Source organism: Notamacropus eugenii, chromosome 2 (assembly GCF_028372415.1).
Source record: "Notamacropus eugenii isolate mMacEug1 chromosome 2, mMacEug1.pri_v2, whole genome shotgun sequence".
Taxonomy (NCBI): domain Eukaryota; kingdom Metazoa; phylum Chordata; class Mammalia; order Diprotodontia; family Macropodidae; genus Notamacropus; species Notamacropus eugenii.
In genome coordinates this window covers 276077510-276104790 of record NC_092873.1, presented here as the reverse complement: position 1 = coordinate 276104790, position 27281 = coordinate 276077510, and the positions used below count along the sequence as shown (strand labels likewise).

General features: G+C 36.9%; 1 protein-coding gene across 3 annotated transcripts in view; it reads left to right on the top strand.

Moving 5' to 3' along the window:
• Window positions 1–25684, top strand: part of LOC140527285 (ferric-chelate reductase 1-like) — a 69370-nt gene extending 43686 nt beyond the window's left edge. For 2 of the 3 annotated variants that reach the window (XM_072644092.1, XM_072644093.1), the window contains 8 exons: window positions 4814–4927; window positions 9608–9723; window positions 11822–11908; window positions 15203–15300; window positions 16512–16570; window positions 18101–18244; window positions 23223–23284; window positions 23365–25684. In XM_072644092.1, coding sequence (XP_072500193.1) covers window positions 4814–4927; window positions 9608–9723; window positions 11822–11908; window positions 15203–15300; window positions 16512–16570; window positions 18101–18244; window positions 23223–23284; window positions 23365–23457 — 773 coding nt within the window. In that variant the 3' untranslated portion in view covers window positions 23458–25684. The remainder of the gene's footprint in view (window positions 1–4813; window positions 4928–9607; window positions 9724–11821; window positions 11909–15202; window positions 15301–16511; window positions 16571–18100; window positions 18245–23222; window positions 23285–23364) is intronic. The other variant, XM_072644094.1, reaches the window with a different exon arrangement.
• Window positions 25685–27281: the final 1597 nt, after the last annotated feature.

The window sequence follows — 27281 nt, the reverse complement described above, 5'->3', positions numbered from 1 at the left end:
ATATTGACTGTTCCTTGGCCCTTTCTGAAGCCACATTGGCTCTCAGGTATATGACCAACTTCCAGACGAAGGATCAGCCTATTAAGGAGGACTCTAGCTCGAATTTTGCCAGCAATGACTAAGAGAGAGACCCCTTGTGATTGTCGCAGGACAATCTATTCCCTTTACCTTTATAGAGATGGACAGTGGAGGCATCCTTGAACTCCTGGGGGTCCAACTTCCTCTTGCCATATTACCTGGAAAATTTCAGTCAGCTTTTGTATGAGCAATGGTCCCCCTACCTTGTAAATCTCAGCTGGAATAGAATCAGCACCAGGTACTTTGTCACATGAAAGGCACCTAATGGCCCTCAAAAACTTCTTCAGTTGGAAGTTCAGCTAAGGAGGGATTGACTTCAACCTGAGGTAAACGGTCAATGGCCTCAGCATTGATTCATGATGGTCTGTTGAGAACACTATGGAAGTGTTCAGCCCATCTCTCTAGATATACAAAGTAGGTATACAATAAATTTTTTTTAATTGAATTGAGAAATTATAGGAAGTTTTAATGTAGTATATGGTGACTGACATAGAGATAATTAGGTATATAATTAATTGAATATTTTTACCTGTAGGGGCTAGGTGTATTAAAAAAACATTCATTATGCAAAGTAGCATTTAAAAAACTATGCAATGAAGTTACTTAATAGCTATCCAAAATAAACATTAGAGATACTGTATTACTTTATTAGGCAAGTGGACCAGGGAGTTTTGTCATGCTTTGTTCTCTTTCTCCACAATTTTGATTTTTTTTTAAATGGAAGGTTCCATCTGTAACATAAAGAACAACAAATCCCTGATAAAGTCAAGTGATGGAGTTTCATGAAGTAAAATGTAAGTAAAATAAAAGACTCCCAAGAGGAAAGAATAAAACAGAATGTGGGAACTTCTATGTAATTCACAAATTCACCTTTATTAGGAGAAATGTCATTTGGAGTGAGGATGGTAGGTATGGCTAGAGAGTTAGTCTACTAATTTTTTATAAATATTTAAGTATTTGGCTTGAGAGTCAGCCTTAGGTTGAGGAAAAACTAAAAGACACTGTGGGAAATTCACTCAATCTATTTTCTATTTTTAAGAGGACACATCAGACATGTAATTTAAAAAGTTACTAGACTGTATTGCATAGGATTGTTTCCTCTAATCAGTGGTAACTCCTATTTTGACAGAGTTCTGAACTGGAGGATCAGATAGATGTCATAGAAATAGTATAGCTGGATTCAAGCAAGGCATTTGAAAAAGCTGCTCATGGTATCCTCAACAATATGGAAAGATGTGAACTGTGAGAAGGAACAATTCAGTAGACTCACAAACTGGTTGGATTCAAACCTGCTGGGATTTATGAGTCAATGGCACCCAGAGGGGATGTTTCTGGTAGAGGACTCTTCCCTTCTGCCTGTTCTATTCAAAGTTTTAATCAGTGATTTAAAAGAAAGCATGATTGTAATGTTTATCAAATTTACCATAACACAAAGCCAGAAGGGATAATTAACATGAAAAAATAAGAATTGAAAAGACTAATGTAAAAATATATTTAATATGAATGTATATGTATATAACCTATATCAGATTGCATACTGTCTTGGGGAGGGGAGAGGAGAGGAAAGGGGAGAAAATTTAGGACTCAAAATTTTATGGAAGTGAATTTCAAAAATGAAAAAAAAAATAAATAAAAATAATTAAAAAAAAAACAATTCACAAAGCTCTAGACCAGGGGCTCTTGACTGGGGGTTTATAGACCCAGAAAAGATTCATGGATAGACTTATGGCTGTTTGTGAACTTGGATGGAAAAAAATTACATCTTTATTTCAGTGGAGCTGATTTCCTTGGTAATCCTATTCATTTTATTTTAAACATTTAAAAATGTTCTTCTGGGGAAGTCCATTGGCTTCACCAGACTGCCAAAGGGGTCCATGATTCTTGTTTAGGTATTAGATTAGCTGACCCTCGAGCTCCTTTCCAACTTAGAAATACTGTCATTCTCTTTTTCTGTGAATTGATCTACTTGACTGCAGTGGGAAGAGTTAATGTGTAACAGGGAGATAGATTTAGGATCAACAGTAGGAACATTTTTCTACGTGTTCAGAAGGACTTACAAAGTGATCTGTACCTGTCAGGGAAGGCATGCAGGTGAAAACTGGATAACTTACTTGTTGGGGATGTAATAGAAGGAAATCTTGCTTGAATTATGGGTTGGATTAGCTGATCTGAAACCTCTTCTAATTCTGAGATATTATAAACATGTAAGTAGGTTGCTGCCCTTCTCATCTGCCTTATCTGCCTTCCAATTTCTGGGTGAAAAAATACCTTTCTTTTGTAACGTATGTTTATACTTTTCACAGAACACTTTCACATATGATACATTTAATAAATTATTTTCTCATATGTTCAACTCAACAAACACTTGTTTAATGACTCCTATGAGCAAGGCACAGTGCTACAGGCTGGGAATATGAGAAAAAACCAAAATAACCTCTAATCTTTAGGAGTTTATGAGGGAAAAGAAAGAGTAGATGACATTAATGTAGTATTTTACATTACATTTGAACCTTATAACAACCTCACAAGATAGGAACTATAGGGAAGTATTAAGATACCGCCTATAATGGTATAGATGCAGTATAGTATACTGAGTAGTGAGCCAGCCAGCCAGGAAGAATGGGGTTCTTCAAGTTCAAGTCTAACACGTTCTAGTTGTGTTTGTGATCCTAGGCAAGGGACTTAACCTTTTAGTTCTCTAGGCAACTCTTTAAGACCATCAGGCGCAGAAGTGGGAATTCCCTCATTTTGATGTGTCCAGTCCTTATACTTATCCTGTCTTACTTTTGCAGATTAGGAAACTGAGTCTCAGAGAAATTAAGTAATTTGCTTATAGTCATACAGCTAGTAAATGTTGGATTAGAGTCAAACTCAAATCTCTTGTTATTTTAAGACCAGGGTTCTACTTACGTCTCTAGCATTTTTCCCTTCTCCTTTATCTCTGATTCCTTTCTAGTTCAGGTCTTTATTGCTTTACTCCTAGAAAACTATAACAGATGCTTTGTAGATTACAGACTCACTATCTTCACCTTTCAGTCTATTTTTCATAGTGCTGTCAGATTAATCTTAAAACCTGCTTTCATTATGCACTTCTCTACTTAAAAAGGTCTATTGCCTCCCTATTGCGCACTGTAAGTCCAAAGTCCTCAAAGTTCTCTATAACTTGGGCTCCAACCCCATTTTCTGCATTGGCATTTTCTATTCCAGCCAATCTTGTCTCTTCAAGGAGTCTTAAATATTCTGTGATGACTCCTATTCATTTTTATACTGGATTCTAATATTTTAAGGTTCTGTGATTTTGTTATTGTGAATACTTCCATCACTGACTCAGGTTGTAACTGATAATGCCCCTCAGGTTTGGAGAATTTCTGTGACCGGCTTAATTGAACAAGCTTCCCTGATTTGGTTAGACTGGTCTTTCCTAGTAGTGTCCTTGAAGACATATATAAAATTCTGTACTTAAAGGTTCTCATTGTTGTGGATTTACCTCCAGTGGTATGGGTCTTAACCCATCAATGCTTTCCTATCCTACGTAACCCTTCTCCTCCTCTTTCTATAAGCATTCTGCAAGATATCTACCTAATGTACTGGGAGCCAACTTCTAAGTCTCTTATTACGTTGTCAGTATCTAAGCGGTATATTGACAATGTTAAGAGGGCAGCTGGGTGGTACAGTGGATAGAGCATTGGGCTTGGAATCAGGAAGACTCATCTTCATGAGTTCAAATCTGGTATCAGACACTAGTAAGTAAAGAAATTAGGAAGATGCTCAGTTAGTAAGCTTGGCGATCCTGGTCAAGTCACTTAATCCTGTTTGCCTCAGTTCCTCATCTGTAAAATGGGCTGGAGAAAGAAATGGCCAACCACTCTAATATCTTTGCCACAAAAAGTCCCAAATGGGGTCACAAAGAGTCAGACATGACTGACATGTCTGAATAACAACAAGTAGAACACAAGCAGTCTCTCTGTTATCCCTGGCTCATAATATATGACTGTCCCATCTCCTTTTTCTGTCACATATCTCTTTGAGATACTTACTCTGTGCCACTTTTTGTGTACTAATTTGTCATCAGTTGCATGATGAGTCTTTTCATTGCCCTTTGTGTGACACTTGCTTATTAATGACTTCTTTTATTGAAAGTAACTAATTACTCATGCTGTTTCCTTCTCCCATCTCCTGATCTGGAATGGTCTTTTCCCTCCCTTCCATCTATCTGAGGCCCATTCATCTTTCAGCACTCAATTCCACTCTTACCTTGTCCAAGAGTCTTCCCTGATGAATAGTCAAAATGGATCTCCTTCCCAGAACTTCTGTACATTTATTCTTTAATACCACCTATTTTAGTACTTGTTTATTTTCAGTCTCCTAATTTTTTTTATTTTTGTATTTCTTGTCTCCCCAACATGACTGAAAGAACAATGTCAAACATGATGATAACCATGTTTTGTACTAAAACTACCCTGCAGAGTTATTACGAGCGTCAGATGAGGAAATATTTATAAAATCTCAACACTATAAAAATGCTTCTTCTTTTCTCCCACCCTCCCCATCTCATGCTCCCTTTAGTGCCTAGCACAACATGATCCATAGAATAATAAATTCTAGTTGGATGAATGAATAGGAGATTAAGAGATGAGACCTCTTTGTCTATTTGAGAAACTGCACAAGCTATTTGTTTCCAATATTTTATTTAATTCTCTTTTTATTGGAAGTAATTATTCTTTCTTTCTTTTAGGTCAGATTTATAAGCATTCACAGCAGCCTCTGATTACAAGTGAAAAACATAATGTGACAGACCTTCCAAAGAATATAGGAGGCTCCCGGTCTCCATTTCTCCTGAAGCTTCATGGCAAGTGTCATTTCATGATCCGTTTACGGGGTAAAGTTTTTTGATAAAGACTCAGTGTTGATTGTCTTAGGGAGTGGGTTGTGTGACTTTACAGCTGCTAATAAGTTATGTTTCTGAGCATTGAAATAAGAGAGGTAGCACAAGCCATTTTAACGCTAGCTAATATTTGTTAGAAACTGGGGAATGCTTGATTCATAGCACAACTTTTCTTGAGGAAAAAAAGGACCAACTTTATTATGCTGTTTTCTATAGTGATGATCAAATAATTGCTAATAGGAAAAAATGACCTCTTGTTTCTTAAAGCAAAGTAGAGGAACTTTGATTCTGAGGATGCTACCTTGCTCAAAGACAAAATAAAATGTCCATCAATCAACTTATATGTCTAGCCCCATGATAGATGTTATTCTTAAAAAGTGAGAGGGGATTAGATTCTGAAAAGAAAGGCTTTCATTTTTTTTTAAAGAGTGCATAAATTATTTCCATGGAATATGGTTTTCTGAATGTTGTGTGATAGATTTAAAAGCTTATCTGGGGCCCCACAAAAAATTATGGCCCCCCAGTGTTTAATATTGGTATATTGGGAGAAAGAGAGGAAAGGCAGAAAATAAATATTCTTAGGATATTACATTAGGCATCATACCATAGTGGATAGAGAGCTGGCTTCAAAGCCAGAAAGACCTGACTTCAAGTCCTGGTTGTGACCATGGACAAGTCACTTAAGCTCTCAGGTCTCTAGTCAACTCTCTAAGATTATAAGTTACAGAGAAAGTGCCAACCTGAATTGGTATAAGTTAGCTCAACTGGAAGTTCTCCATATCAAGGAAATCACAAGTCTAGTGCCTAGCCCATATTTTAAAAGACAGAAGTCCTTATTTCCTGACTCCCATACTCATCTACTCTGTCTTGTTCCCCAAATAACTGTTTCATGCCTTTTAGTGTTCTCCTTCTGTCCCTGACCACTTCTGTGCTGCCTTCTGACAGCATAAACGTAAAGAGCATTAACCTTCAAGTTCACTGATATTGGAGACATAGATCTCCCACTCTTTTTAACTCTCCTCTTCAAAATTTTTCATCTTCCTCCACCATTCTTTGCTCTTTTCTTTTCATGTTAACAGAAAATGGAGATTCATGCCTTGCTGAAGTTAATTCTTCTACCTATACTTTGGTTCCATTCCCTCCAAATTCCTCCAGGAAACATTCATTCTCTCTGTCTCTGTCGCTCTCCGTCTCTCTGTCTCTCTCTCTGTCCTCCCTCTTCCCCTCCCTTTCCCTCTCACAAAAACTCATTAGTTCCTTCCTATCTGCCTGTAAACCTACTCAGATATCCCATGTCTTTAAACCAATAAACAGGCAAAAACCCTCTTTCTTCCTTGAAAATCCTCTTTCTTCCCATTCACTGACCCTCCCATCTCTTTCTTTCCTGCCAAACTTTTTGGAATAGTTTTTTTTACACTTACTAACTTCACTTCTTTACTCTCTACTGTCTTCAGTTTAACCCTTGCAATCTGACTTCTGTTCCTGCCATTCTATTGAGACTGCCCTTCCATTGGTAACCAGTCATCTCTTAATTCCAGATCCAAGGACCTTTTTTCATTTTTAGTTTTCATTGTTGTTAACCTTTCTGTGCCATTTAACATTGGCCACCCCTTTTTCTTGATTCTCTTTCTATCCTTGGCTACCAAAAAAAAGTCACACTTTCATGATTTTCCTTTGACCTTGCCTATCATACTTTTTCTTTTGCTGACTCCTCTTCTTGAGAATGTAAATTTATCCTTGGAGTATTTATCACAGTTCTTTTCCCCCCTCTCTCACTCCCCCAACCATATAGTCTCTTTTCCTTAGCCGTCTCATTCATTTGCTGTCATGGTTTCAGCTAGCTATTCCTAGGTTGGTCTTTTTGACTTGACTTCTTTTGTCAGTGACACTGCTTAATCACCCATCTTAAAAATTATGATGATAACTTGTACTATTTCCTTTTTATCATCTTTCATATTTAATCAGGTACCAAGTTCTGTTGTTTCTGTCTTTTCAACCTCTCTGTCATCTGTCCCCTTTTCAGCCTGATGCATAGTAGGCACTTAATAAATGATTATTGATTGATTCTCTCTTTCCACTGCTATCATTTGAGTATCATCCATTATAGCCTTCATTACTATTTGAAATCCTATGCGTGGCACCTAATATACTTTAATGCCTCTCTGTTCTTTCCTTCCTTCCAAACTATCTTTCATCCAACTGATGTTACTGCACTCTTTCAGTTTTAGTTCATGTTATTCCTCTTCATGTCATCTTCATTCCAGCCAAATGGGACTATTCTTGCATGCCTTGAACTTTCTTACTTCATTGCCTTGTTTATGCTGATCCCTACAAGTGGAATTCTATCTTTGTTCCATTCCTTTGCCTGTGAATTTCTTCTCATTTTAAAAAACCCAATTCTAATACCACTTCCTTCAGTAAGCATTTTCTGGTCCCCTCCACCAATATGGTGACTGTTTCTCATCCTCAGACCTTGAATAACATTTTTATACTTATATACTTACTATGTGCATAATTATTTTCACATTATATCACTACTAGGTCTGTATAATATGACTAATAGGTCTGTATCCCAAAGAGATCATAGAAAAGGGAAAAGGACCCACATGTACAAGAACATGCAGCTCTTTTTGTGGTGGCAAAGAACTGGAAATTGAAGGGATGCCCATCAGTTGAGGAATGGCTGAACACATTGTAGTATATGAACATAATGGAATACTATTGCTCCATAAGAAATGATGAGCAGGCAGACTTCAGAAAAACCTGGAAAGACTTATATGAACTGATGCTGAGTAAAGTGAGAAGAACCAGGAGGACACTGTACACAGTAATAGCAACATTGTACAATGGCCAACTTTGGTAGACTTAGCTCTTCTCAGCCACGCAATGATCTAAGATAATTCCAAAAGACTCATGATGGAAAATGCTATCCACATCTAGAGAAAAAACTATGAAGTTTGAAAGAAGATTGAAGCATACTATTTTTTCCTCTTTTTTTCCTTGCTTGTGTTTTTTTTCCTTTTGTTATGATTCTTTTTTCACTCTTGACTAATATGGAAATATGTTTAATATGATTGTACATGTGTAGCCTATATCCGATTGCATGCTGTGTTGGGGAAGGGAGAAGCAAAGGAGGGGGAGTATTTAGAACTCCAAATCTTTTAAAGTGAATGCTGAAAACTAAGAATTAATTATTTTTTTAAAAAAAGAAATTATTTTCACATGTGCCACATATCCCTACTAAACTATAAACTCTGAGGGCAGCCATGTTGATATAAAAATTAGATATGAAGGTATTTAAACTTCATATCTTTTCCATCACTGACCACAGAGTCATCCATAGTAAACAATAAATGTTGGTCAATTTTTAAAAAAATTGTTTTAATTGATATGTTTTACTTTTAAATTACCTAGATTTTGTTTCTTTCCTTACCTCTCTTAGAATCCCTTATAACAAAATTTTTAAAAGAAAAAAAGTAAAAGGTGAAGTTAAAAAATTCAGCAAAACTGATCAATATACTGAAAAAAATCTGATGTAATATACAATGTTTCACACCTGTGCATGTCTATTTTTTCTTATCATGGTTCTCCCCCCCCAATTTTTAACATTTTTATTTAAAGTTTAAGTTTCAAATTCTGTCTTTCCCTTCCTCCTTCTCCCTATCCCTGAGATGGTAAGCAATCAGATATAAGTTATACATATATAGTTATGTAAAACATTTCCATATTAGTCATTTTATACAAGAAAATGTGAATAAAAGAAAAAATGAAAGAAAGTGAAAAAGAGGATGCTTTAGTCTGTATTCAATTGATATCAGTTCTTTCTCTGGAACTAGATAGTATGCTTCATCATCATTAGTGCTTTGGGATTGTCTTGGATCATTGCATTACTGAGAATAGCTAAGTCATTCATAGTTCTTCATCAAACAATATTACTGTTACTGTGCACAGCGTCCTCCTGGTTCACTTCACCATGCACCAGTTCATGTCAGTCTTTCCAGGTTTTTCTGAAATCATGCTGATTGTCATTTCATATAGCATAATAATATTTCATTACAACTATATACCACAGCTTGTTTAGCCATTCCACAATTGATGGGCATCCTTTTGATTTCCAATTCTTAGTCACCACAAAAACAGCTGCTATGAACATTTTTGTACAAATAGGTCCTTTTTCCCTTTTTTGGATGTCTCTGAGATGTAGACCTAGCAGTACACCTCTGTTTTTTGAGGGCAGTCTGTTCTTTATAAATTCACAACATAATTCACTGAATTTTTTATAGTCTAGTAGGGATAAATGGTATTTGTACAAACAAGATCACCAACATAGATTTAAAAATAACTCCATGACTTTTAATTTGCTTTTGCTTTAATCACAGCTCCAGTTTAAAGAATACTTGGCCTCAGAAATAGTGCTTCCTTTCCTTGTTATTCTTATAAGTTGTGGGCCAACTCCAAAATAATCATTTAAAAAGGTAATTTGAGTAGGAGAATTAGTAGTTTCTTTCCTTTTCATTTTTAAAAAAAGATATTTGAACTGTCAGTTGAGTTTTTTCCTGTTCTTTTATGTACTCTAGATCTAAAAACCAGTTTAGTGAAAAAATCGCTATGGTCTGTATTGAGCAGTATGTCTTTTCTTGACAGGTGCATTCATGTTTGTGGCCTGGATGACAACTGGAAGCATTGGTGTGCTAGTTGCCCGATTCTTCAAACCTGTGTGGCCCAAGGCCTTCCTCTTTGGTGAGGCAGCCTGGTTTCAGGTAGGCAGGAAGAAGTACTCCAGTAAGATCTGTGAAATTATTTTGATGTTAGGGAATTTTTTTTTTCTGGGAACTCCCTCTTTGAGCTCATGCTGAATGAAGATTAGTTGAGAGAATAAAGGATATTTAGCCTGCAGAAAAGGAGACTAAGTAGGGACATAATAGTGGTCTTCAAGCATTTAAAGCTTTGTCACCTGGAAGAGGGATCATACTTATTCTGCTTGGGCCCAGAGGCCAGAAATAGCATGTTGGTGGGGGCAGGGTTGAGGTAGCGAAGAGGAAAATTTAGTTTTGATATAAGGAATGGCTTCCTAACAACAGTCTGGAAGTTGAATGGGCTTGCTTGGGTGGCCTTTCCTCACTAAAGGTCTTCAAGCAATCTTGTTTAGCATTGGACTTCATAGCCATTGAAGGCATGTATAACTGTGCTCTAATGATACCTTATTTTAGCTTTATCTCTCATTACTCTTCTTTACATAGTTCAAGTTCCAACCAAAGTGGACCACTCTTGGTCCCCTGAAACATGCTACGTACTTTATCATATCCATGCCTTCTTATTCAGTGCTCCTTATGCCTGTAATGCCCTCTCTCTTCAAAATCTGAATCCCTATCCAACCTTCAGAGCTTTACTAAAATATCACCTTTTCCATATGAATCAATATGAAAATCTTGCCCCTTGGGCCTCAGATAGCCGTTTTTTTTTTGCACTTCCCTAACAACCATGAGTTTATCATATTCTGTTGTATATTGTATTATCTGGGATCCAGTCTCTTCACTGACAGATACTGGACATTCAACCCTAGACAAACTACTAGATACTTTAGACAACTCTTTAAAATTATAAGTTGTAGAGAAAGTATCAGTAAGAATTGGTAGAGGGAATTTCCTTACTGGGAGTTCCTTATGCCAATGGAATTACAGGTCTGGTCCATATTCATATCCCGATTATGTTATCTACGTTTGTGTCAGTCAATAAACATTTATTAAACACTCATTATGTGCAAGGCACTGTGCTCTTATCACCATGCTACAAGAAAAGAAAGACTCTGACTTATCTGAACATTGGATGTCTATCAGTGCCTAGCACAGTGCTCTGAACACAGTAGGCGCTTAATAAATGTTTGTTTAATTTCTTAAAATTTATAGAATCACAGAATGTTAGAGTTGGAAGGGACTTTAGCAATCACCTGGTTCAACCTATAACTGAAAAAAAATCATCATTGTGAAAAGGATCGGTAGTCATTCAGCCTTTCCTTGAGGACTTCCAAGTGATTGTGGGGAGAAGTGCTAGCTCCTGAGGCAGTTCATTGCAAGTCTCATTACTTTGACTTCTGGGGTCAAGTAGTACAAGCCTAATCCCTTTTATGTGTGACCATTCCTCCGGTACTTGAAGTCACATTCCTCCCCTTCATCTTTTCTTCTTCATGCCAAACATTCCTTATTCATCCAAATGATCCTCATATTTCACGTACACAAGATCCTTCACGATTTTAGTTGCCATCCTCTGGATACTCTCTAGATTATCAACATCCACCCTAAAATGTGGTGCCCAGAACAGAGCATAATACTGCAGATGTGCTTTACTAAGGTAGAGTACAGAGGGACTGTTGCCTCCCTAAATCTGGAAGGTATGTCTCAAGGCAACCCAAGATCACATTAGCTACTGCCAGATTCCTTGCCGCAAATTTTGTTCCTTTGTGATCATTGTTGCCCATTAGTCAGCTTTCAGAGGATCTTTTTTATAGCCCTATAAGCCCATCTTTCCTATCTAACCTAAATTCTCTTTCTTCACTCCTGGAACCTTCCTTTAACAGTCAGGTCATTCTTCTTACTGTCATGTACCTTGTTCCTTTCTCATTCATGCTATTCCCTCTTGCTTAGAATGTCTCCATCTCTCCTCTCTTATTTCTTCAAATATTAAACTTCCTTTAAAGACCCACTCAAGACTCACTTTTTCATTAAATACCCTCACCACAATCTTCATATTCTTTATAGCAGGGACAGTTTTCATTTTTGCTGTCAAATATCTTCTTCATGGTGCAGCATTATGTATTACCTGGGAGTTCTTTTTTTTACTTCATCATTTTCATCCTCACAGGTACATCGGATTCTCATGCTTTGCACCTCTGGCCTCACCACTGTTGGCTTTCTGTTTCCTTTCATATATAGAAAAGGTTGGAGTCACGTAAGTCAAATCAACATGTTTTTTGAACACTTATTTTATGTGCCAAGCATACAAACACAAGTATAAAGATAGCTACTGTCCACTAGGAACTTCCATTCTAATAGGGAAAAAATACATAAAAGGAAGCTGAAAAGGTGGGGGAGGGGGAGAAAGTGTCCACACAACAGATATAAATGTCCCTATAATGTAGGGCACAAACTCTGACATTTGCTTTCTGGGTAACTTATGGCACATAGCTTAACTTTTCTCCCAGCTTCCTTTTCTGCAAAATGGGGATATTAATAATTTCATTATCTAAAACTCCCTGAGTTTATGTAAGAAAAAGAATCTGAGAACTTCAAAGTGCTATGCTAATGTGAGCTGCTATTATGATGAGGATGAATATTTTTACTTGAATAATTTAAGAATCTATATTTTTGCTAATGAGGATGGTGGCCAGAGTATAGACAGCATGATGAAGAGACTGCCTAGACCAGTGCTCATATCACTGAGATTACAACTCCATCAAAGTGTCAAAGAGGTTTTTTTTGGGATAGTAAGAAGGTTTGAAAAGTTTTAGTGTACAGAGATGAGCAACTGTGAGGCAAGTAGGTAGATGTCATCTAGGGTGATGGGGTTCCGAGAAATGATATTCCCAATTCCTTGACTTTTCAAAGAGGCTATGGATCAGGAAGACAAATTATTTCCTCCTTAGCCAGGTTCCAAGAGTTTGCGTTGCAACCTAACTAAAAGGATATCCTATTAATAACGGGTCTTACTTAGGGCATTGAGTTCTCCCATTATATTCCTTTTCTAAACAGTAAAAGCCAAGGGTTGGGTTATTTTACTTGACTGTCATCTCCTCTCCCAGGCATTTTGTTGTTTTTAATATGGTGATTCATTATACAGAAGAATCTTGTGATTATCCTGGCTTTAAGGACAAAAACAATGAATAGTTTCTAAGCCTGTATGCTAAGCAAATACAAAGACAGTCATGGTGTGCAGCTATGAATTCATGTGAAATGTGGCATGGAAGTCTTATTGTACTAAAATGTTTGTCTGCAAAAGCCTCTTAGCACGTCTCAGGCATATCGTCATCTAGGACAGGGTGATTGGGCACTAAATTTAGAGGACATTGACACTATTTGCAGTCATTCAGCAGTGCAGATATATGTAACTACAGCAGATATTAGTAGCTAGTTAACAAGTGTAAGTAAAGTAATTAGTGTTTTAGTTTTCTCCTGCCTGAACCTAGCCACGAATCTCTGGCACCAAACCTTGGGCTGTCTTCTCTGAAGCCACTGACTTGAGCACCCATTGTCTCTCTATCCCCACCTTCTCCCCAGCCTCGTTAGGTACCTGAGATAAGCATTCTAGTTTCATTTAACTGTTTCACTTCACAATTAGTTTTTGCAAAGGAACATTAACTTTGAAGATATGGTAACCACAAACATTTTCCCTAAGACCTCTAGGAACACCCTTAGTTCAGTTACTATAGAACATTGGTCCCACCAAATTCATATCCTGATGAGACTTGACTAAAAGATGATCTTTTGTCTTGCCTTTTGGGGGTCTGGGTCAAGATGTAATTCCTGAAGGTCACTCATTGCTCCTTGTGTAACTCATTCTATGTTGGCTGCAAATCCAAACTCTGAAGCACCTTCCTGACCTATTGAAACTCAGAAGGTTAGAGGAGTGTACTGGTAAATGTTTAACCACCAGGTTCTCTAAAAAAAAGTCTGCATACACAATTTTAACCTTAATCTGCATTATTAAAACTTTTAAAATCTAGGCAATCAACAAGAATATATCTTAAGTCCAGGCAGTCAACAAGAAATAAATCAAGCTCACAATGAAAATTTAACAATGGACTAATGTAAGCTGGTCAGAGCTGGCTTCAGCATGCCCTTCTCTACCCCTTCACCTAATACAGAAAGCTGAGGACCAAAGCCCTTTCACAGGGCCACATGGTATCAGAAAGGAGAAGGCCCTAAGACCTCTCCTTTTATAGCAATGTGTCTCTCCAGATCTTGTGAGGGAATTATCTAGATACTCAAAGAGCACTAAGGTAAAGAGTCTGAGGTGAAGAGATCTCTTGAAGACACCTCTAATTCCAGATATGCAATCAATCAAAAAAGTCTCCTAACCATATGGTTAGTAGATCAGAACAAGTTAAAGAATGGCCATCCAGTCTTTCCAAGGCACTCCTATTACAGATCATGGGAACTCTACTGGAAGCAGGCTGCTCAACCTCAGAAACTGGGGAATTGGCATCAGCAGAATGTGTTGAGGGGGTTTGCGCACCTCCATTATTATATTAAAATGGGAAGCTACCATATGGATGAACTTGTTCTTTCTTCTCATGAAGTAGGCTCCTCAAGAGTGGCTTTGCACTGCTGTTCTGGAGGCTCGGCCTCCCCCCTCTCCCTGCAGGGTTGTCTATCTACCCTTCAACTCACTGGTTCTTTATGCAGTTTTCCCCCCATGTGCTTTGTGGTCTATGTACCTGGCACAAATTTGCTAGTTATAACTCTGTATACTATAGTTGATTATATTATAACTCTGTTATAATGGTGGAGTTGAAAGAACGCTGCCTATGGGGTCAGAGGACCTGGGTTCAAGCCAGAGGTCACATAGCTACAAATTGAGAGAGATGAGATTTGAACTCAGGTCTTCTAGCTCTTTTCTTTATGACCCACTATCTCTCACTTCAACAAACTGACTTCAGAGGCGTCAGTGAGAACAAACTACATAATACAACAACCCCTCAAGTGTTCCTCCATCTTAGTGAGTCCCTGTGTGGAACATAGTAAGTGCTTCAAAATGTTATTTATTCATTCATTCATTCTTAGGTCAGAAATGCTCTGTTAAGCCTTAGTTTAAGGTTTCAAATGAAGTCCTGTGGCAACCTGTTATAGTCTGTCTGTCTGAGGTTTTGAACAAACAGACCCCAAATCAATCAAACATAGATGTAACTATATAGCATTGCAGCTGCTGGGACAAGCTCACTTGTCCTGGAAAAGTGAGATCAGACGCTGGATCAGAGGTTAATTCTAAGAAGGGAGTTGTAGAAGTGATTACCAGCACATAGAACAGTGAGGAAGGAGAATAGCTTGGTGCCAGTGTGCTCTTTGGGAATTTATTATATAGGAATTTTGGGGGGAATTTACAGAAGGCAAATTACAACATTAGGGGAGGGTATTTTTATGTTAAAATGCATGTGGGGTACCCTCAGAGTGACTCATGAATTTTTTTCCTTAGAATTTTAATTGAAAAGGGACAGTGGCACTGTACTCATGATGGCTTTTTATTTAGGAAGCAGGTTATCATCCATACATTGGTTGTGTAGTTATGATATTAGCAGTTCTTCAGCCGCTTCTAGCAGTTTTCAGGCCCCCATCATATGATCCAAGGTATGATGTTTCCATTTACTCTTTTCTGAATGTAAAGGTCACCAGCTAGCAGGGTATTTTTAAAAAATAATTATTAAAAAGCATTAAACATTGATACAATCAAGGAAATTTGCATTGTAACTATTTACATGAAAACTAGTTGATTCTAATATGGAAAATATTATCACAATTATTCATATACTTTTCAATTCTTTTCTATTTTGTCTCTTCCCTGGCATCATTTATGGATCTCCCATTCTTTAGCTCTTCATTTTTTCTCATTTTGTGTTATTTCATAAAGATCTTTCCGGATTTCTTTGAATGCGAAGCAGCTAGATGTCAGTGCATAGAGTGATGGAGAGTCTGAAAGATCAGCATTCAGATCCTACCTCAGTCAACTAATAAACATTTTTTTGATGTTATTTAAATGTATTTTATAATTGTTGCAACCTTTGACAATAAGACAAATGAGGTTCATTTCATAGAATTTGCCCCCAAGGCTTAAACTCACTGGGACCCTAGTGACTATTAAGATTCAGTTACCAGAACTAAAATAAAATCACATCAATCAACATTTAAAAAAAAGCCCATTATGTGGTAGGCATTGTGCCAAGGGCTGGGGTCACAAAAAGAAGCAAAAGATAGTCCCTGCCCCCAAGGAGCTTACAATCAAATGAGGGAGACTATATACCTCAGACATTATGTAGCTGCATGACCCTTCTATAAGATAAATTTTCTTCCTCTGTAAAATAATTAGTTTGGACGTGATGGTCTCTAAGGTCCCTTTCACTTCTAAATCTACGATCCTATGATACATTATAATATTCCATTACATTAAGTAGTATGATTTATTTAATTATTCCCTTAACAGTGGACATTGAGGTTGCTTTCATTTTTTTTGTAATTATAAATAAGCTATAAAAATCTTTAATACCTTTTGCAATCATTTTAGGGTACATTCTCAACAATGGAATTATTGGGTAAACAGCAATTTTTTTTTTTAAAATGAGGGATGACCTTGTAGTTTATAAAATTCAGCAGCAAATTTGAACTATCTCATAACTTTTTTTAAATTAGAGCCTTTAGATATTGAATAGGTTTAGCTATTCCAGAGATTTTAGATATTTTAGATACTAAATTCCTAGATATATGGAAAATTTGCACTTTTTTTCATGAATTTAATTGTAGTTACATAATTTTAAGGCTGGAGGCTATTTTCTTTCTTTTGTTAGAAGGCAGATATTTAACTGGACTCATTGGGGAGCTGGTACTGCTGCTAGGATATTAGCAGGTAAGTAATTATGATGCTTTTTGTCACTTTTGTTAATTGCTGATTGTTTCTGTACCAAATTTCAAGTTGGCTTAAGTGATTTGTACATGCATTAGTAATTGAAATAATTGACCATTAAGGAGGAAATAACACTGGAATCCAGAAAGAACTGAATGAAGATGGCTATTCGGTTCTCCCCACCCCAGCTGAAAATGATTCTTTGCCCCTGTGAACGCCAATAGAACTTATTGTTTAAATCATTAATTTATACATACTTCTTTATATTATATTCTATGAATTTATAAGCATACTTTCCCTCTGCTCAATCAAACTCCTTAGGGGCAGGGGCCATGTTTTACTCATCTTTGAATCTCCCACAATGTCATTTATTCTTTTATTAATAGTTATCAAAATATTAAAAAACTTTTATGGTCCTCCCCTGAAATCCACTTATGGATCTGTTATGTTCAACCTGCTCTAATTTCTCCCTGCTTTCCCCAGGTTCTTTCCAGTGTGGTTAAAGATTTTAGGCCAGGGCTTCCATAAGGTCACATGTATTCAAAACATTCCATTTTGAATTTTATGTTTATTTTCAATAGGATAATTGCCACTACACTCTATTTGTAGCTTTCAAGTTCTTAGTAGGTAGAGGTATTTGGCCCCCAGTGCTTTTTCTCATCCAGTTGAAAGATGAGGAGCCTGGGAGTTATCACATGTAAGAGGGATTACACTTCTATTTTTTGATTCTAGAGGGCAGAGCTAGGATCTGGAAACTGCAAAGAGGAAAATTTAGTCTCTACTTGAGGAAAAACTTCCTAACAAATAGAACTATCCCAGAGACTAGTGTATTCGCTGGCAGCATTACTGGTTCCTCCTGGCAGGAAGTCTTTAAACAGAGGACTGATGACCACTTGTTAGAGGTGGTGTAATGAGGATTCTTTTTCTTTTTTTGTTTTTGTGTATATGGGCTGGAGTAATTCTTTCTAATTCTGTGGTTCCACACCCTAAACTCAAGAACTTGCACTTAAATAACTTCCTCAGTTCTACACCAGAAAAATCTAAAGATTCTGAGGAAATGAATAGCTGCCTCTCATGAAAAGGTGGGGAACCTGTATTTTAGGGGAAATTATAACAAGCCCACACAACTGAGCACAGATTGAACAGGGCCATGTCATAGACATGGACCCATTTATGGTCATGTGAGCTTGAATCCTGATCCAATAATCTGTTTATATATTCCTCATTGTGTCTAAGTCCTGTCTCTGGCACATATTGGCGGCGCTACCTTAGCAGTGCTAGGCAGTGTTCTAAGCAGTTCTCTAAGACCATAAGTTACAGAAATGGTGCCAACTTGTTAAAGGCAATTTTCTGTACCATTGATATCATAGGACTTGTCCCCATCCCTATATACTCCATTAGTTTAATTTTGTGACAACTTTGATCTACTAAATGCTGAACAAAAAAAAATTAGGTAGGTACTTAAAAAAAACCAACACATTTTACTAACAACATTTTAATATTGTCAAACTATTTTTTTTGTTTTCTACTTAGTGGCAGCAATGTTCCTGGGCATAGACTTACCAGGACTCAGTCTTCCCTCTCCAGGGAAAACTTATGCAATGATTGGATTTGTAGCTTGGCATGTTGGTACTGAGATTCTTCTTGAGATACATGCCTACAGGCTCACACGCAAAGGTAAAACAGTAGTTAGGCCACTTGAAAATCTGTTGATTTTCCATAGTTTGTGGAGTTTTTTTTTTCCAGGAAACTTTGGGATAGAAATCCATTGACATCCTTCACCTGAAGGTACAAACCTTTAGTCCTGTGGTGTGGGTCTCCATTTTCTCAAACTTTTAAGGAAAGTCATACCTTTCTAACTCGTGATAGAATTTATATTAGAATTTTATCTGACTAGATTTGAAAATATGATTAATTACATTATTTAAATTAGAGTTAGAATAAAACACAATGGAAAGGCAGCATTGAATAGGGGACAGAGTGCTAAACTTGGCATCCAGAAGACCTGGATTCAAAGCCTGCCTCTGATACTGTGTGACTTGGGGGAGTTCTTGGTGTCTTTGAGCCTTAGATAATTCTAAAGGACTATGTTAGAGGAGGGTTATTGTCTCCTTTAATGGAAGGAGCTTCCACACCAGTGAAATCACAGTTCCTTGGTGTATTGATTTATGTAGTAAGGAAATCTGAACAAGCTTTTGGGAACAGGGAACAGAGTACATTTCTATGTACTCTTACTGTGACTTAGCTCTAAGTGCAAAAAAGGGGAAATGTTGGGATTTTTTGAAATTAGAATGGGAGAATTAATACAATCCATTTGGTAGACAAAGGGTTTGTATATGAACTTAGTGAAGTACTTTTTAATTATCTGGCCTGGTTTATCGTGGTCCCTTCCAAACCCTAAAATTCATCTATTCTATGAAGACCTTTTATTGATGAAGTGCTGTTTCATGTTGAGATGGAAAAGCATCCACAATAATTTCCCATGAAGCTTCAAGCTGTCTGCTGTATTTGTCATCCAGTAGTATTGAATGGTAGGCATCCTAGTTCTTACCATCATCATCACCATCCTCACCATCATCCTCTCTATCCCTTATGCCGAATCCTGGTCTCTGCACTTTTGTGAAATATTTTTGTCTTTTCTTTTTCACTGTAGGTATTTTTCATCATTTCCCCACCTCTAGATATGTAGTACTCTCATGTCCTCTCTAGCCAGAGTTGCCCCTTCTGATTCATTACCTACAGACAGGACTAAAAGAAATTTGATTTCTCTCTTCCTGTAGAAATAGAACTGTACTGTGCCCTATTACCTCAGGACCCTGTGACAGCTAGTCTATCCAATACAAGGCAACATGAAAGTGAATCTTAGACAAGTAATGTACCACTCCAAACTTCAGTTTCCTCATTTATAAAATGAAAGTTTAGACTAGACGACTTCTAAGTTCCCTTTTCACTCTATATCTCTGATGATTTTCTCCTATAGGTGCCAACCTAATCTTCCCAGGTAAATATAGTTTCACTTTAATGAATTGTATGAGACAATTCATCATCCTAAAGGAGTAACTAATTCTGGGAATCTAAGATTAAAGGACTTATATGAGGGCCAATAGGTCCTTCATTGTCTCTCACGTGGTATTAAATAATCCCTAATTTACTTGACATAAATTGGGCTGGTCATGCCAGCCCCCAAAGTGGCCTCAAAGTATGTTTGGTGTTGATACGACCAGGAAATCCATAGTGACTTCAAGGGGAGGAGAGATTGATTGGTAACATTCTGGCATTAGACTGTTTCCTAGTCTAGAGACTTCCACTTGGGGGATAGATTGTGATATCTTGTCTTGTCCTGGTCATGATTTCAGTTATCATGATCATGCCTAGGGGCTCTTGAAAACTGTACTATGATCTTGGCTGTACATATGCTGGGTACACTGAGCAGTGTGGGTGACATTTAGGTACTGTATAGTGAATATTATGAAGTTTTGATCATTGAAAAGACTGTAAGCTAATTGTGCTGATAGCTTCACTATTGTTGGCTGATATAAAGCCTATTTAAAATTCTTCTTCAACTATTCATAGTTTTTGTAGTGTTTAATGCCCTTTCCATCAGTACATAGCACAACCCCTCTATGCCTTAGTAGATAATTTCTTGAATTGATGTGGCTGAAAATAGTCACTGTGACCAACTTCCTGATGAAGTTCATTCATTTATTCATCAGACATTTATTAGGTGTCTGTGTTTGCCATCAAGGAGCTTATATTTCTACTGTAGGGAGAGGAAAAGTAACAACATGTAGAGAGATAAGCAAATACAAAGCATACAAAGCAAATATAAAGAATTTTGGAGCAAGGGAAGGGAGGAGCCCTAGCAGCTAGAGGGAATCAATAGAAGATAAACTTCTCAAGGGTAGGATCTGTTTCATTTTTGTCTTTGTATCTCCATCATCGAGCATGCACAGTGCCTGGCACATAGTAGACACTTACTTCACACTTGTTGATTGATAAGAAGGCAGCTAGATAGTGCAGTGGATAGAAGCCTGGTTCTGTAGGCAAGGAATGCCTGAGTTGAAATCCAGCCTCAGAAACTTACTGACTATGTGACTCTGGGTAAGTCACTTAACCTCTGCTTCCTCATCTATAAAATAGGAATAATAATGGTATCTCTCAGGGTTGTTGAGAGGTTAAAATGAGATATTTTAAAAACACTTTGCAAATCTTAAAGGGCTATGTAAGTACTAGCTATTAATATTCTTGCTATTACTGCTGCTGTGGCCATGATTATTGATAGATAGGCTTTACATAAGTGGTAGCACTTGAAGTGAGTCTTGAGGGAATCTAAGATGTTCAGAAAGGCAGAGGCGAGGAAGGAGTGCATATATGCCAAACACGGAGGTCTATACAAAGGCATGGGGGATAGGAGAGGAATTACCTCCTGTAGAGTATAATAAGCAGGTCAGTTTGGTGGGAATTTAGAATGCTTGAAGGATAATAAGGTGAAATAAGCCTGGAAAGGTAGACTTGGGTACAGTTATAAAGGAGAGGTTAAATTTTATCTTAGAGGTAAGAGGGAGCCATTAGGAAAATTGGTAGATCACTTATTTTTGCAAACATTTTTATTGGCATTGTTTTTTTTAGAAAAACTATTTGATAGTATTTACTTGCATATCTATCTGGCTCTTGTTTTTTTTTCTATTTGGAGTTCATAATTTATAATTTGTTCAGTTTTCTTTTCTAAGTTAGAATTGTTTAAATTCTCTATTTCTTGTCCTGTTAGTTACAATAGTTTGTATTTCTGTTAACATTCATCCATTTCATTTATCAGTTTTATTGGCATATAACTGGGCAAAAGAGTTTCGAATATTTTTCTTTATGCTCTGGAAATATCAAGTTTGCCAGTTTTCTGAAGGATGGATTAAAGAGGGGAAGAAACCAAAGAGAATGAATTTAACAGGCTGGACCTTGGATCATAGGCTACTAGTTCATTGTCAGGCCTCTACTTCTGACCTTCCAAGGTCCTGGGACCTTGTGCTTTTCTGTTGTAAGAGTATAAAAGCAGAGCTTGTGCTTTGCCATTGTAAGAGTATAAAAGCAGAGCTTTCAAGAAGACAAAGTCACAATGATGAAACATTAAAGGAGGATTTAGTGGAAACTTTAAAATACACCATGTCATTTGGAATTGATGGGGTTTTGATGGGAACAGAGAAATGAATAGAAAAGCATGTATTAAGCATTTGCTAAGTGCTAGTCATTATGACAAGAGTTGGGGATACAAATAAAAACAAGCAAAATCATTCCTACCCTCAAGAAGCTTACATCCCACTGGGGGAAGACAACATGCAAAGAGAAACTGAAAAAAAGCTTGAATGGAAAGCCACTACTTCCTTAGTGTAGTGTAGTTTGAAGCTAGTGGATGGGAACTGGGCATGATAAGATGAAAGCTTTGTTTGCCTCAGTTTTCTCATCTGCAAAGTGGGGATAATAATGACATCCTCCCAGGTTGTCAAGAGGTTAAAATGAGATATATTAAAAGTACTTTCCAAACATTAAAGCATGATATAAGTGCTAGCTAATATTATTATTTGTTGCTAGAACCCAGGGATAGAATCCAAATTTATAATAAGCTGTTTTAGACATGTTGATTTTGAAATGCCTATGGGACATCAGATCTGAGATGTCCAAAATGTGGCTAGAGCAGAGAGTAAAATATGAGAATTATATGCATTAAGACTGTAATTGAATTCATGGGAGCTGATGAGTACATTAGATGAGAGAAGATAGAGGGAAAAGAGAAAAGGACCTGCGACAGAGCCCAGGATTTGTTGGCATGACATGGATGAAGAATCAACAAAGGTGACTGACAAAGTGCTCAGACAGGTAGGGAAGGAACAAAGAGAAAGCAGTGTAACAAAAACCTAGAAAGTATTCAGGAGTAATCAATAGTGCCAAATGCTGTAGAAAGGTCAAAATGGATTGGGATTGAGAAAAGGCCATTAGATTTTGCAGTTAAGAGATCACTGGTAACTTTGAAGAGAGTTGTTTCAGTTGAGTGATGAAATTGGGAGCTAGACTACAGAAAGATCAGGAGAGAGTAAAAGGTGAGGAAATAGTGGCATGTGTATAGATGTGTTCCTCCAGGAATTTAGCCAAGAAAAGGAAGAGGCACATGGGATGGTACCAAATGGGAATGGTAGGATCAAATGTTGGCTTTTAAGGTTGAGGGAGACCTGGCTACTTTTGTAGGTAGCAGCTGATGATGCTGTTTTCTGAGTTCCCAGGAGGCTTATTTCATAGCAGGCAAGAGTAGGAGGAATTATGGTTTGGGAAGTCAGAGCCTGGTCAGGAGGCAGGAGGTGGCAATGCCAGGTGTACCTCATGCTAGAGAAGTCCTTGAGGTGGTTTTTTGCCCTTAACTTAAGAAAGAAGTACTTAAGAAGGCCTGGGGTAGATGTAGTGATAGAAGCCAGGAGTTGCTTTATCCATAAGACAGGCATCCTGGACAGTTTCCGGAGAAGACGTTGGGCCAGTAGGGTAATGGAAGTCAAGTGGCAGGATTAGATGAATGCTCATGAATCAGAAGCTTAAGATCTCAGAGGTGGAAGGGTGAGAAGTACAAGAGGCAATGCTATTAAATCTCTTGATAAAATCATATTGTTTTTGACAGTTGAAATATTGGAAGATGATAGAATTCAGATTCTTCAGTCATTTACAGCAGCTGAGGCAGAGGTGAGTCTCTTTAGTCTTCATATAAAATCATTTTGGGAAATAGTGTTTACTTTGCTGAAATATATCCATTTTTCTTTCAGGGCCATGCATTTAAAAAGGTGGTGTTAGTTATTTATTTTTGTGGAAATGTGGCTTTTCTCTTCATATTCCTATCTGCAATTGGCCGGCAGTGATCTAATTTCCAACAGTGCGTGAGCGAAGGCAAACAGAACATTGGATTTGAATGATGAGATGATGAAACTCAAAGTCTGTATTAATTGCCTCTGATTGTTTCCTGAAATTTTAGCTTCGAAGATGAGTGTCCTGTTTATTAAGGGATTCTGAACTAGGATTACTGAAAATAAACTTTCAGTAAGGGTTGTCTGGATAATAAACTTATATCAAGTGCCTTATGTATAGTTCTCCAGCTTCAAGAAAGCTGGTCCTCAAATTTTCTCCTGTGAGGTAAGTATAGTAAAAACAAAACAAATTGGGAAAGAACTTTAAATGCCCACTCTGACCTAAATAAAACCAGTATCTGAACTCATTCAACTTTTGGAGGAAAAGGATTTCTATTGAAAAAGATAAGTTCCTAATGGCAAATATTCTATAGTTAAAAAAAAAAATCCATGATTTTTCATTAATTCATCCTAACAGTCTCCTTAGCTTCTCTTAAAATGGGAAACTATATGGTTGTTAGAAGAGTTTTGAATATGACCCATGTTCTATGCTGCTTATCTTTACTTCTGTGGTAAAATGGAGTCATCATGGGTTTCACTTAAAGCCCCATTCTGTGTCCTTGTGCAGAACCCTTTGGCCCATCAAGTCTTTTCATCTGCTGGGCTAACAGAATCCTTTAAAAAGGCTCAGGGGTAGAACAGAAACACTGAATCATCTCTTTCCCCTGCTTCTTGTTTTTAACTATAATCCGTGGCTCTTATTAAGGTTGATGAGCACAAAACTCATGCGGGCAAATTAAATTGAAAGAATGCTTGGGCGTTCTGTGTCTAGCACCCTCCGTTTCTTTCCACCCTGAAATTTTAAAGATTAGAAAAAAACTGCATTGCCTGAGAAATTTGATAAACCAGTGAATTGAAGCAGAAAATGCCATTCTTCATGTTAATATTTTTTGTTTGTTTTGTTTGTAATCAGCTGTCCCTTCCAGTGGGGTGTGGACAGGTTCCACAGTTGCCATCATGACCTGTAGCCATTGGGTGGTGCTCTAAAACCAGAGTCCTAGATCTTCCTTGTTGCAATGCTCAGTGATTCAGACTCATATTTCCATACCGACATGATATGAAAGCATTCAGTTTGGCAGCTGTCTGTCCCGAAATTTATTTAAGATTTATTTCTTTATTGGGGGTTATTAACGAAAAACATTAGCATTTACATTACATTGTATTTGTGGGGGTGAGGAGAGAAAGAGAAAGGGAGGGCAGGTGGCTATTTTCTCCCTTTTATAGGGAGAAAATGTTTGCTTACAGACCCCATAGCAAACAAAGGAAACCTACCCAAGGAGGGAGGAATGAGATGTTACTAAATGTTCTCTCACAAAATAGATTCAGGAGATCTTTATTGGTTATTAATATTTTAAATGTTATTTCCCTAAGTGTTTTGATAATATTAATTTTTATTTGCTTGGGCCATAGACAATTTTTATTCAAGCTAAGGAATAGCATGTCAAACCTACTATTTTTTCTTTTGCTGGATAAAATTGTCTACTTTTCTTTCTTTCTCCTTGTAAGTACGCATAAATCATGAAAAAACTAAGGGATTAACTATGGACTTCCCTTATTCATCTTTTCTAAATGCAGAATTTTTCTTTTTCTGCTCTTGTGGTCTGTGTTCCTTTCTTGTCATTATTATGTTGTTAATAATGTTTTATAATTTTTTAAAAGGTGGAGCAGAGTAATATAAATGTGTGATAATTTTTTTCTGTTGCTTGCTTGTAGTAAGGATTTGTTTGTGAATAAATTTCATGTTACATATATTCTAAATCAAAGGGGGGAGAGTGATTTAAGGGGAAGATGAGCTTTGATAGTACGAGTAATGAACTACAACATCTGTGAAGTCTAGTCAATTTTCCTTCAACCAAGGAAAACCACGTCAACTCTTTCTGGATTATTTATCTGTTGAAATACTTTTGTTAAAAAAACCCGGTATTTATGATGGTATTACACCAACAGTTGCACTGAAATGCAGAGTTGTACCATAAAGTATTTTTAATTTCACACTAATGGAAAGAAACTTTGCCCTCTAAAAATAAGAATTATCATTTTTCTTAATCAAAGCCGACCTCCTTGAACATCAGATATCTGCTCTTTTGTCCACATTTGTTTTCATTGCTATAAAGATGTATATAAATACAAATTTGTACGTAAATATAAATTGTTACAAATAAAGTTGCAAATCCTGTTTTAATTTTTTTTTACTTCTGTTAGAAATTTGAAACTCCACAAATGCTTTGAAAGAGGGAGTGGGTTTCCTGCCTTCCTTTTTTTCCCACTCCATCTGTAGTACAAGAGAAGTATGTTCTTCTTGAATACTAATAACTCACATTGTCAAACTGCTTTGCTTTACAATTTACAAGGAGTTTTCCTCACAACATGATGTTAGCTAAATAACATTATATAGGGATTTAAGGTTTGTTAAATGCTTTACATATGGTATCTCACATATTATCTTCACAACAACCCTATGCGGCAGATGCTCTTTTATTCTTTCCATTTAAAGATACAGAAACTGAGAATGTGAAAGGTAAAGTGATTATTATCTGAGGTAGGATTTGAATTTAGGTCTTCCTAACTCCATGTCCAGTGCTGTATTCACTTGCCAACTAGGGGCCTAGATAATACCTGTATTACTAAGCCCATTTTTACCAGTTTGGAACCAGAAAATCTGAGAAGTAAAATGCCTTGCCCATAGTCCCACAGCTAGTAAGCGTCAAAAGTTATTCAGATCTAAGTTCTTTTGTCTTTAAGTACCATGTTCTTTCTACTTCAATATGCTGATTTTAAAGACTTAAACATCTAATTCCAGTAGACTGTAGTGGACATAGTACCTACATATGAAGGAGGGGGCTCTGCTGTGGCTCTCTTCTCAACCTTATTTGATTCCCAAAGTAGGGGAGACCTTTTTACATTCTAAAGGAAAGAGGATATTAAAAGTTGTTTTTTTTCTTAGAATCCAAAAGCCACAAAGAGTCATAGAGGTAATTAATTAAGACAAAAGACCCATAATTAATTTTGTAATGTTTCAAAAATGCCATGTGAAAAAATAAAAGGTGAAGGATATATTAGGGGAAAATGGGAAATTTGTTAATGCATTAGTTTGTGCAAGTACAAGCACGTACCAACATGGAAGGACTGTATTGGGGGAGTTTTTCATCCAAACTGGTCAAAAGAGGGCAACACACACACACACACACACACACACACACACACACACACACACAGAGTTAGGTGTAGGAATACATTAAATTCAAAAGAAAAGAACAGGAAGAGGAGAAATAGGAGTATAAAAGGAAAAGTAGAGTCAGGGAGGAATTAGTCATAAGCAAAACAAATCTTAAGCTTAAAGGGAGGATAGTGAAGAGAAGGTTAAAAGGACAACACAAAAGGGGGCAACAACTTGAAATAAATAGTGAGCAAATAGTATAGAAAAGAAAAAATTATAAGAAAATATGATGGGAAATAAACAGTCATCATCATTATAAATGTAAGTGGCATGTACTCACCCATAAAAGTAAAGAGATAAGCAAAATTGTTTAGAAAACAAAATTCACTGATGTTGTTTACAAGAAACACACTTGGAACATAAAGACATAGAGCTTAAATAAGTGGTATGAACAAAAATCAGAAAATCGGGATTTCACACAAGGAATCAACAAAGATAGACTTAATTAAAAGAGACAAATTGGAAAAATGACTTCGCTGAATGATAATATAGATAATTTCAACACAACATGTGCATTGAATGGAATAGCTTCCAAATACTAAAAGGAAAAATTAGGTGAATT